At 36.1% G+C, this 12861-nt stretch overlaps 1 protein-coding gene across 1 annotated transcript in view; it reads right to left on the bottom strand.

Annotated features, from left to right (window-relative positions):
• MDFIC (MyoD family inhibitor domain containing) overlaps window positions 1–12861 on the bottom strand; it is a gene marked incomplete at its 3' end in the record, with an annotated part of 101033 nt that overhangs the window by 34229 nt on the left and 53943 nt on the right. Inside the window, exon 4 of the mRNA XM_079711752.1 lies at window positions 2107–2379. Coding sequence (XP_079567878.1) covers window positions 2107–2379 — 273 coding nt within the window. The remainder of the gene's footprint in view (window positions 1–2106; window positions 2380–12861) is intronic.

Genomic DNA, 12861 nt, shown 5'->3' with positions numbered 1-12861 from the left:
CCTTCAAAACTGAAAGTCAGAAGAAACAATAAAATTTGAAGGCACAACCTTAAATAGCAGCAAAAAGCAGGAAGATGTCTATCTTTCTTTGAGAAAATATGTAGCAGGACAATGGAATTTTCATCTAAATTCAAGTAATCACAATAAAAGGAACCTACCATCAGGCTAAATTGTATAGTGTAAGAGTGAAGTAAGTGGGTAGGACATTGTACAATATATTTAGACAACTCCATTGGCATTTCCTACTCCTCATACTCCCGATCCAATCTGGAACAGATTTTGTAATAAGAGAAGGATTAGAAGGGACTTCCCTTATCCACACCTTTGAAGTCAGCCCTAAGTATGTGTGGGGAAGAGGAGGATAGTAGAGAAAAAGCAAGGAAGAGGAGAGAGAGAGAGAGGGAGAGTAGAATTATATTTCATTTATATTACTTCATTTATATAACTACTGGTTTTCCTCTTCCTTCATATGTTACTTACAAAGCTGCATTCTTCCATTAGAAATCAATTCAGACATGGTATTAAAAATAAGTGAATAATAACAAATTTTATAAAAATTCCATAAGCTATTTCAAGTTGGATATGCAAATGTTACCATTATTTAAAATCAGTAAATATCAAATGGAAAATTAGAGGTTAGGGGCACAATAAGAAAAGTCAAATGTATAAAACAAGAAGATTTCAATTGCATTCAATTATTTCACCCAATCACTTAGAAGCAAAGATTCTCTATCAAAAATTGCATTGCCTTCCCAACTCCTTGGAGAGCCAGTTTAGTTAACAGCCTACCTATGCTTCAGAGATGACCATGCAGCTTACATGTCAAACTCATTTTAAAGTGTCAATCATGTCCCTTTCAATCTAATTAGTTTGGAAAGTAGTGTCACTGACCTGGAACTATGCAGACCATTTATTATCATATCATTTGATCAACCTAACACTTTACCTCAGTTGAGTTTGAGACACCTGTAGCCAAAATGTAATATTCTTTTTCCCCACTCATTACTGGTAACTCTCAATACAATTTCCTATTTACAACTCAATTTCTCTCTCTATGAATAAGCATGGCCAACTTCACAGAAGCATCCTCAGAATTTCCCTTCTTTAAGATTTCATGATAATTAAAATAGAAAGGTAAGGGGAACAAGAAAAATATTTTATATTTTATCTATATGAATGTATATATATATACACACACAAACACAATACCTGAACCAGAAAAAATACATATATATATTTAAAAAAAAAGATTTGAGTTTTTGATGCCCACGAACTGCTGAAAGGAGGGAAGTGGTAGAGCAGAGGGACATGCATATATGCTGGGGGAAATCTGGGACCTTAAACTTGAGGGAAAGCTATTCTTTTTTTGACATAACACCACCGCCATTTTTATAAAAGGAATCTGTAGGTTATAAACCCAACATCACCAGATGGGTTTGTGTCATAATAAAGAAAAGCTTTTTCCAGCTTCATAGTATTTAATTAACAAGGTAGTCACTAACTCCTGAGAGGTCAGAGAACACAGCCTAGTGCCCCTAGGGAAGGAGCTAAAGGCCAGACCACAGTGAGCTTGGAATGAGGCAGGGCTGGGGGAGGGGAGCTGTCCAGGGCAGCACTGGTAGCTGGAAGATACTGGTGCATCAAGCAACAGAGATCACCTAGCCCACTCCCTGGCAAAAGCATGAAAATTACCAAATCTTTGCTTTAGTTTTGCATATTTAAAAACTGATTTGCAAGACAAAAATACAAGCGGGTATCTCCGAACCACAGAATAACATATTGAATCAGGGATGAAAAAAAATACATACATTCATATGCCACCAAAACGTTGTATTTGTATTTTTAAAGGTGGTATTAAAAAAAGAAGTATAGCAGTCATATTTAAAGTAATGACTATTCACTCTAGAAGACAATCTAAAAGCAGGATGTCAGCTGCCAACGCTTCCGTTCCCGGCCTGTGCTTTCCTTTGGGGAAGCTGCATTTTACCAAAATTCCTGCTTGGAGGATAAGCAAGATTCTTCATTTATGTTTGCTTGATCAAATAATTATTTGTGAATATGATTTTACATCTGGTCAAGTAAAATATGCATATATTTCACACTTACCTTCAGGTGAAGAGCCTGTCTTTTGAGAAAAGACAGCATTTACTTTACTCTTCTTACTGATGTCACTGTTTACAGACAAGCTGGATTGAATTTTTCTATGCATTTTTTGAGAAACGGGTGCTGAAAGTCTTCGATTCTCTGCAGATACATGTTTGGCCCCGTGGTGGATTCCATTTCCATTGCTCAGACTTGGGTGGCCGTTCTTTATCTTGCTTATTTCTTCCTCACTTTCCTGTGCTGCAGTTTGAAGCTGAGGCAAGCGCTGAGGTTGGGCTAAGTGAAAAAAACAGGCAAAGTTTATCCAGTTAAAAAAATGAATATTTGAAAATAATCAAAATAGACTCAGTAACAGACTTTCTTGGATTTTACCCATGATCCTAAAAGTGAAGAGGGAAAAACAAAAAAAAAAGGAAAACATGAATAAACATGAACATAGAGAAAGCATAATTACTAAAAGGGAAAATGGGAAGGAGGTCATCAGGGTGACTTTCCACAAGGGATATAAAGAGAGGAGAAAAAAAGGTATTTTTTTTCTTTAAAAAATTTAAGTTGCAAATCTGAAAACCGTTAATTCAAAACTCATTCAACAGCTAATGTGGATTGTTTTCTAAGTCCCAGATCCTTTTTTAGGTGCCATAGACAAGCAGTATTATAGCAATATCCCTGAAAATTATAAACTGCTCAATTACCTTTTGAGATAAGAGGCAAGGAACAATGAGGTCAGGTATCAAAGCTGGATAAGAGAACGAGATAGTTGTTTTTCTTTTTAATTCCACTTTAAATTCTGAAGAAGAAAACCTTTTCCATATTCTTTAATTTGATTTTAAAATAAACCATTTATGGAAAGACAGGAATAGAAAAGAACTTCCTTAATCTGGCAAAACGCATCTATCAAAATTAAAAGTCAACACTGGAGAAGTGCTCCTGTTTAGTCAGGACCAAGGAAAAAATGCCCACCTTCACCCTCTTATGCAACATTACACTGGCAAAAACAATAAACACCAAAAAGAAAAAAAACAGGGGTGAGTCCTGGAAAGGAAGAAACAAAATTTCTGAGATGGGTACATAATTGAATATTCCAGGAGAAATCTAAGAGACTATACATTCTGAAAAACTAAGAATTTAGCAAGACTTATACACGATGAACCATATTCAAATCAACCAAATTCTACAAGCCAACAGTAAGCAACTAGCAAATATGCAAGAAAAATTGAACTCTTCATAGCAACAAAAAAAGAAAAACAAGCCAACAAACAAAAAACCCTATAAGTATCTAGGAATTAAGCTAGAAAAAAGGCGGCAGAGATTTTGTGGCAAAAATTACAAATTATTACTGAAAGACATAAAAGAAAACCCTAATAAATTGAGAGAGTATAAATATGTTAATTCTGATAATATGTTAATTCTCCCCAATTTATTTAATGTAATTCCCATAAAATTTCCAAAAGGCTTATTTGTGGAACTTGACGAGCTGATCCCAAAATTTATAAGTAAGAGTACAGAATCACTAAGGAAATTTTAAGGAAGAAAAAGACAAATGTGGGACTTGACTTACCAGATATAAAGTCTTATTTTAAAACTACAGTAACTAAGACAGTATGGTGGTGGCCCAGGCATAGACATAAACCAATGGAACAGCAGAGAAAGTCCCCAAAATGTATATGTATTCACATGCAAATGCATGTATCTCTCATACAAAGAAATTTCAGATGTATTAAATGTCTATATATGAAGAGCTTAAAAGAAAATTATAAAAGAACATTTTATTAGCATAACACTAAAAAGGGCAAACTACTTTGATTCTTTGGACAACAAATCACAAAACAAGCGGGTGACTAGTGATCATCTGTCTGCCCAGCAGTTCTGAATACCCTCATAGCTTTTGATAACATCCTCTATCTCTTCCCTACATTCCTCTTGAGTTAGAGGGCACATACGTGACTTACATTCTACCAAGGAGAAGTATGCAGAAGTGCAGAAGGTTCAGAAGTACCAATGCAAGATGGCAGCCACACCTGGGTCGTGGAGCCTCTCGCACAGACAGCAAAGAAGGCATTTGTTGGTCTTGGCAGTGGGTGCAGTGTCTGGTGTCCACTTCCTAGGAGACCGGTGGGCCTAGGGTGCAGCATTAGTGGGGTTTTCATTAGGGAAGCCCCATTGAATGGATGAGCATGATCCTTGGCTGTGTAACTCTTGGGAGAATCTATTGCTACTAATACATTTATTTTCTATAAATTAGCTAAAATGGATTCTGGTTTTTGCAGCTAAGAGCCCTGATCTCAACCCCAAATGTTATCTGTTTACATTGGTTAAGTAATGAGGTTCTTAAACATTTACCTTGCTTGTGTAGCTCCTAAGCAGAGTTACCAATCATAGCATTTCATCAAAACAACAGCAACAACAAAAACCGTTCGGTGTGAAATTTTACTATTATATAATTTCCTGAAGTTTTAAAATCTGAAGCTGCTGTATTAGTCTTTTCTGTTTATGATTATGAACAGTTAGGAAATGTAAATTAAATCTGAATACTAAGAGGTCTTTGACTTAGAAAAAGTATTGCATGCAAAACTGTAACAGTTATACGTGGCACTGATAAGTCTAAAATGGACTAATTACCTATCATCTGGGGACTACCTAAGACTTGGTATATATTTTTGACAAACAAGACAGCTTGCATTTGAGTGACTCTTTAGCACACATTGTTTACTTCCATTCTTGTTCACATATCCTATGTCTCTTAAGGAAAAACATCTTAACATACCAGAATATTTTACTCATGAATGTGCATATTGTAAGAAAAAAAGTTTGTTTTTTTTCTGCTTAATGAAAGCATCCTTTCATACCAAGTCTATTAACAATAATACCCAATTTATAAAACTAATATATGAACTCCTTTTAGAGTTATTAAGTTTTTTAGTGATAAGGAGAATAGTTTTCTAAACATTTATTATTTGGGAATAACACAAAGTAACAGCTATAAAATTTATCAAAATGTTCTGTTTTTCTCCTAACTTCTGGTGAAAAGAAAAAAAGAAGGCTACTTCTCTGTTTACTAGCTATATATGCCCTTCTCAAAACTGAAATCAACAATCAAGGCTTGTGCCGGAGATCTATTTCTTATGGGTGTGCAATCATTTGATCCAGAGATTAATTTGCTGCTCCTGTAACTTCTTGTATCAACTAGAATGACATCCTAATGACTGCTATTGAACATAAAGCTAGTTATGCATATGTATTTAACGGGATGCCAAAGAAGACAGTTAAACCTAATTTGGTGTTCTTTTCAGAGCTCCTTCCAATAATCGCACCAAATGAATGGAATGTTTTGGGCCACTTCTTCTCTGCAAAGAATAATTCAAGCAATCTGAGAGCTGGGTTAAGTTGAAATGTTACTGACCAATGCTGGGGAGACTTATCAATCAAAAAGGCCCTGTCATATTCCATAATCCAAGATCAATTTAAAATTATTATGTAATAAACATTCTCCATAAGTAAAAATAAAGGTGGCAAAAGACATCAGGTCTTGCCACCAAATTCTAAAACCGACAGGTCTGACCTTTTCCTACTATCAAAATTGACTTTTTGCAAATTACTGGGTATGGCCGGAATGATATTCAAACATATCCTTAATGATTTATCTACATTTCAATCTTCAAAATGATATCTATTTCTGTTGGCAGATAAATGATAGTACATTCATTTTTGTTTCACTGCCACCTAATTATTTTTAGTGTAGTTTGTATTATGGGTCAAGTAACCAAGTATTATCTCTTCACTCCAGTTTCTTAACATTATGATTTTGTCAGATGCATGCAATATATGAGTCAAATCAAAACTGGATAAACCCTAGATATATGAATTATCTTAAAAGACATTTAACTTCATTGATAATTTTTCATAGATGTGAATTAAATCTTACAGTAAAAGTACAACTAAAACCAAATCAGGAATGTGATTTTATTCTTGAATAAAGAACAGAAACGTCTGACTGATTAAACCATAACTACTTGGCTTTAAACAGATTTCTTTTCCTTATTGTGTAAAAGTTGTGTATGGCTTAAAAAAAAAAAGCACACTAATATGGGAACGACACAATGCTTCTTAAAACACAAGTGATGCCTAGGGACCCTCACTCTCCTTTTAATGATCCACTGCTCTCATTCAGCTGTCTTTCTTTTTTCAAATCTTTACATATGTGACAGCTCTCAAAAGTAGACCATAGACCATCTGGCATTTTCAGAGGTGTAACTTGTGCAAATTCAGCTCTATTGGGAGTGCACTGCTATCTTCTGCCTGCGTTATAAAGGGACAATAGAATGTAGAACTTATGAGTTGTTTTGAATTATTCATTTTTTTGCCTGTATATTCAAGAAATTTTACAAACTCTGCATTTTGTACTACATAATCACATGCGTTAAAGGTACAAAGAAACTTTTTGACACCTCTTTTCTACAGAAGGCTGGCATTTTGTTTGATATGTGAACATTCAGCATCTGTTATATCATTCTAAACAGGATGGGTGCTTCTACAAAAGACCCCATTTTAAACTTACTCTATATGAGCAAAAAAATGTATTCTTGATATTCACTAACAAATGCAATACACATCAAAATTTCAAATACCAGTTATATGAACATTCAGCATCTCCAAACCTGGATAGCATTGGTCACCCGCTTACCATATGTGTAAAGAATTTTTTAATTTAAATCATTGTTCACACAATGCACCATGATTGTAATTTTAATATCCATGATGAATAGTTACAAATGTCTTAAGAAATACTGTGCTTTCTAGGTTCAAATGTTTTCAATCAGGAAGGAAACCAATAGAATTAGATCTAGTGATTTTCAATAATAATAAATATGGGAGTAATGAGTCAATAGCATGAACTTCTTTTGATAAAATTTTTTTTAAAAAAAACTGGGTGATATTGGAGCTATTAATAACTATACTTGAAACTGCAGCTGCTGGAGTAGCAATATAAAGCAACATTCTGCTATAGTGTATAATCTATTAGAATGTGCAAATCATCTTCAGTTGCTGGTCTCTTTACACAAGTCAGATTTAATAAAATTACAAAAGAATTCTCATGCCATTTAGTCAGTTTAAATGGTTGTTGTACACATACAAAAAAAAGTCTAAATTAAATGCTTAGGGTTTAAAATTGTCAGTAACAAAATGAACAAAATAAAATATGGAGAACAGAATATGGACAGGGGAAACTGACTTGGTGTAAACCGAATTTACTCTTCCTAGGGATAGTTAAAAAGCTTTTATTGGGTACAAAGTACTATGCTACTCCACGGTCACTATGAGACAGACAGACAGACACACACACACACACACACGTAGACTTTATTTATACATATCTATAATAAAATAGTGTTTTAATATATGTACATAAAATATGTATCTACATACAATAATAGCTTTAAAAGTTTCTTACTTCAATATGCACTAATATGACAAAACTATACTACTTTATTGTTATCATGTAAATTTAGGCTAAAATCAACTAAAATAAACGTGCTATTAGACAACCAAGTATCAGCTTGATGCAAGCCTTTCTCAGTGTGCAGACCCTGGGTGGACCCAGCATCCTAACACACACTCTGGAAGCTCCTGGCATTTTCTATTTCTGTGTCCTTAGTTCCCCTCCAAGGGCCTTATGATTTTCCATCTTCATTTTATTTAATGTGTATACTAACATATTGAGATATATTTTGGAACTGTAATTTTTTTAGAACCTTGATCATTTGAGAATCCCAATTAAATTCTGACTACATGACTGAGGGCTCACAGGATGGAGGGGATTGTCTTATGATGCTATCACAGTGGTTAGCATTTTTAACAGTAATTCTTTTTTAAGTATTGCAAAATAAATCACCAGATGTCAGGGCTTAGATGTACTTCTTCCCAAAACAACAGAATACAACTTTTAGAAGTTTGGAGAATTGAGCACTTTTCTCCATTTCATAAAGAACATTTAGGAAGTACTTAAACATCTTTAAGTAGAGCCTGGAAGAGGGTGATTGCTAGCTGTTCACCAGATCCATCCTCCCCATTGTCCTGGGCATGGGGCTAACCCATTTCCCAGCCTCCCTTGCAGTTCAGTTCAGCCACGTGTCCATGTTCGCTCTGAAGGACTAAGAAATTATTCTTGCCACTTCTAGGCTGGGGCCTTAAGACATGGCTGTGTCCTCCCTATACTATTTTTCTTGCACTTGGGCAACCCAGCTTTGACCACAGCTGAGGGAAATATCTTAAGGGATGTTGGAGAAACCAAACAGAAGGAATCTGCATGGCAGCAGGGAAGAGAGCCTCTCAGTGACCTGGAACGCTCATCTCATACTGTTACATAAGAAATAAACCTTGAGGTGAGCGCTGTGCTCTGGGCGCCACAATCCTGAGGACACGGCCTCTCTGACACCTCCGGCCCAGGGGAATCGGCGGCATCTGCAGTGGGAGCGGCCATAGCCACCTCAGCTCCTCACTCGGGTCCTTCCCATCGCCTACGCTGAGAGCCTGTCCCGGCCACGGGGACACCTCTTTTGTCCTCCCTTCCAGGCTCACGGGACCAACAGACGGCCGTGGCAACCGAGGGCTGGACTTCAGGCAGCAGCAAGCTGGCTTGCTCTATGCCAACCTGCTTCTCCACCTGTCTCTCAACAAAACATGCTCCTACACCTGTAATTTGAAAAACAGACCTTCAAGATGGCAGAGGAGTAAGATGTGGAGATCACTTTCCTCCCCATAAATACATCACAAATACATCTACATGTGGAACAACTCCTACAGAACACCTACTGAACGCTGGCAGAAGACCTCAGACTTTCCAAAAGAGATATATTTTTTCCTTTTTCTCTTTTTGTAGTGTGTATGTGTATGCTTCTTTGTGTGATTTTGTCTGTATAGCTTTGCTTTTACCATTTGTCTTGGGTTCTGTCTGTTTTTTTTGTTTGTCTGTTCTCTTTTTTGTATAGTTTTTAGCACTTGTTATCATTGGTGGATTTGTTTTTTGGTTTGGTTGCTTTCTTCTTTCTTTGTTTCTTTTTAATTTATTACTTTTTAATAACTTTATTTTATTTTTCTTTCTTTCTTTTTTTCTCTCTTTTCTTCTGCGCTGTGTGGCTGGCAGGGTCTTGGTGCTCTGGCCGGGTGTCAGGCCTGTGCCTCTGAGGTGGGAGAGCCGAGTTTAGGACACTGGTCCACCAGAGACCTCCTAGCTCCACGTAATATCAAACGGTGAAAGCTCTCCCAGAGATCTCCACCTCAATGCTAAGACCCAGCTACACTCAACGATGAGCAAGCTACAGTGCTGGACATCCTATGCCAAACAACTAGCAAGACAGGAACACAGCCCCACCCATTAGCAGAGAGGCTGCCTAAAATGATAATAAGGTCACAGACACCCAAAACATACCTCCGGAAGTGGTCCTGCCCAAGAGAAAGACATGATCCAGCCTCATCCACCAGAACACAGGCACCAGTCCCCTCCATCAGGAAGGCAACAGAACCCACTGAACCAACCTTAGCCAATGTGGGCAGACACCAAAAACAACAGGAACTACGAACCTGTAGCCTTTGAAAAGGAGACCCCAAACAAAGTAAGTTAAGCAAAATGAGAAGACAGAGAAACACACAGCAGATGAAGAAGCAAGGTAAAAACCCACCAGACCTAACAAATGAGGAGGAAATAGGCAGTCTACTTGAAACAGAATTCAGAGTAATGATAGTAAAGATGATCCAAAATCTTGGAAATAGAATGGAGAAAATACAAGAAACGTTTAACAAGGACCTAGAAGAAAAGAGCAAACAAACGATGAAAAACATAATGAATGAAATTAAAAATTCTCTGCAAGGAATCAATAGCAGAATAACTGAGGCAGAAAAATGGATAAGTGACCCAGAAGATAAAAGAGTGGAAGTAACTATAGCAGAGCAGAATAAAGAAAAGAAAATGAAAAGAATTGAGGAGAGTCTCAGAGACCTCTAGGACAACACTGAACACACCAACATTCCAATTATAGGGGCTCCAGAAGAAGAAGAGAAAAAGAAAGAGACTGAGAAAATATTTGAAGAGATTATAGTTGAAAACTTCCCTAATATGGGAAAGGAAATAGTAAATCAAGTCCAGGAAGCACAGAGAGTCCCATACAGGATAAATCCAAGGAGAACACGCCAAGACACATATTAATCAAACTATCAAAAGATAAATACAAATAAAACATATTAAAAGCAGCAAGGGAAAAACAAAAAATAACATACAAGGGAATCCCCATAAGGTTAACAGCTGATCTTTTAGCAGAAACTGCAAGCCAGAAGGGATTAGCAGGACATATTTAAAGTGATGAAAGGGAAAAACCTACAACCAAGATTAGTCTACCCAGCAAGGATCTCATTCAGATTCAATGGAGAAATTAAAACCTTTACAGACAAGCAAAAGCTAAGAGAATTCAGCACCACAAAACCAGCTTTACAACAAATGCTAAAGGAACTTCTCTAGGCAGGAAGCACAAGAGAAGGAAAAGACCTACAATAACAAACTCAAAACAATTAAGAAAATGGTAATAGGAACATACATATTGATAATTACCTTAAATATAAATGGATTGAATGCTCCAAACAAAAGACACAGACTGGCTGAATGGATACAAAAACAAGACCCATATATATGCTGTCTACAAAAGACACATTTCAGACCTAGGGACACATACAGACTGGAAGTGAGGGGATAGAAAAAGATATTCCATGCAAACGGAAATCAAAAACAGCTGGAGTAGGAATTCTCATATCAGACAAAACAGACTTTAAAATAAAAACTATTACAAGAGATAAAGAAGGACACTACATAATGACCAACGGATCAATCCAAGAAGAAGATATAACAATTGTAAATATATATGCACCCAACATAAACATAGGAGCACCTCAATACATAAGGCAAATGCTAACAGCCATAAAAGGAGAAACTGACAGTAACACAATCATAGTAGGGAACTTTAACACCCCACTTTCACCAATGGAAAGATCATCCAAAATGAAAATAAATAAGGAAATACAAGCTTTAAATGATACATTAAACAAGATGGACTTAATTGATACTTACAGGACATTCCATCCAAAACCAACAGAATACACTTTCTTATCAAGTGTTCATGGAACATTCTCCAGGATAGATCATATCTTGGATCACAAATAAAGCCTTGGTAAATTTAAGAAAATTAAAATCGTAGAAAGTATCTTTTCCAACCACAATGCTATGAGACTAGATATTAATTACCAGAAAAAATCTGTAAAAAACCACAAACACATGGAGGCTAAACAATACACTACTAAATAACCAAGAGATCACTGAAGAAATCAAAGAGGAAATCAAAAAACACCTAGAAACAAATGACAATGAAAATACAATGACGCAAAACCTATGGGATGCAGCAAAAGCAGTTCTAAGAGGGACGTTTATATCAATACAAGCCTACCTCAAGAAACAAAAAACATCTCAAATAAACAACCTAACCTTACACATAAAGCAATTAGAGAAAGAAGAACAAAAAACCCAAAGTTAGCAGAAGGAAAGAAATAATAAAGATCAGACCAGAAACAAATGAAAAGGAAATAAAGGAAACAATAGCAAAGATCAATAAAACTAAAAGCTGGTTCTTTGAGAAGATAAACAAAATTGATAAACCATTAGCCACACTCATCAAGAAAAAAAGGGAAAAGACTCAAATCAACAGAATTAGAAATGAAAAAGGAGAAGTAACAACTGACACTGCAGAAATACAAAGGATCATGAGAGATTACTACAAGCAACTCTATGCCAATACAATGCACAACCTGGAAGAAATGAACAAATTCTTAGGAAAGCACAACATTCCAAGACTGAAACAGGAAGAAATAGAAAATATGAACAGACCAATCATAAACACTGAAATTGAAACTGTGATTAAAACTCTGCCAACAAACGAAAGCCCAGGACCAGATAGATTCACAGGCGAATTCTATAAAATATTTAGAGAAGAGCTAACACCTATCCTTCTCAGACTCTTCCAAAATACAGCAGCAGGAGGAACACTCCCAAACTCATTCCAAGAGGCCACCATCACCCTGATACCAAAACCAGACAAAGATGTCACAAAGAAAGAAAACTACAGGTCAATACCACTGATGAACATAGATGCAAAAATCCTCAACAAAATACTAGCAAACAGATTCCAACAGCACATTAAAAGGATCATACACCATGATCAAGTGGGGTTTATCCCAGGAATGCAAGGATTCTTCAATATACGCAAATCACTCAACGTGATACAGCATATTACAAACTGAAGGAGAAAAACCATATGATCATCTCGATAGATGCAGAAAAAGCTTTTGATGAAATTCAACACCTATATATGATAAAAACGCTCCAGAAAGTAGGCATGGAGGGAACTTACCTCAACATAATAAAGGCCATATATGACAAACCCACAGCCAACATCGTTCTCAATGGGGAAAAACTGAAACCATTTCCTCTAAGATCAGGAACAAGACAAGGTTGTCCACTCTCACCACTATTACTCAACATAGTTTTGGAAGTTTTAGCCACAGCAATCAGAGAAGAAAAAGAAATAAAAGGAATCCAAAGCAGAAAAGAAGAAGTAAAGCTGTCACTGTTTGCAGATGACATGATACTATACATAGAGAATCCTAAAGATGATACAAGAAAACTACTAGAACTAATCAATGAATTTGGTAAAGTAGCAGGAT

The sequence above is a fragment of the Hyperoodon ampullatus genome (assembly GCF_949752795.1).
Source record: "Hyperoodon ampullatus genome assembly, chromosome: 9".
Classification (NCBI taxonomy): domain Eukaryota; kingdom Metazoa; phylum Chordata; class Mammalia; order Artiodactyla; family Ziphiidae; genus Hyperoodon; species Hyperoodon ampullatus.
This window is presented reverse-complemented; position numbering and strand designations above follow the sequence as displayed.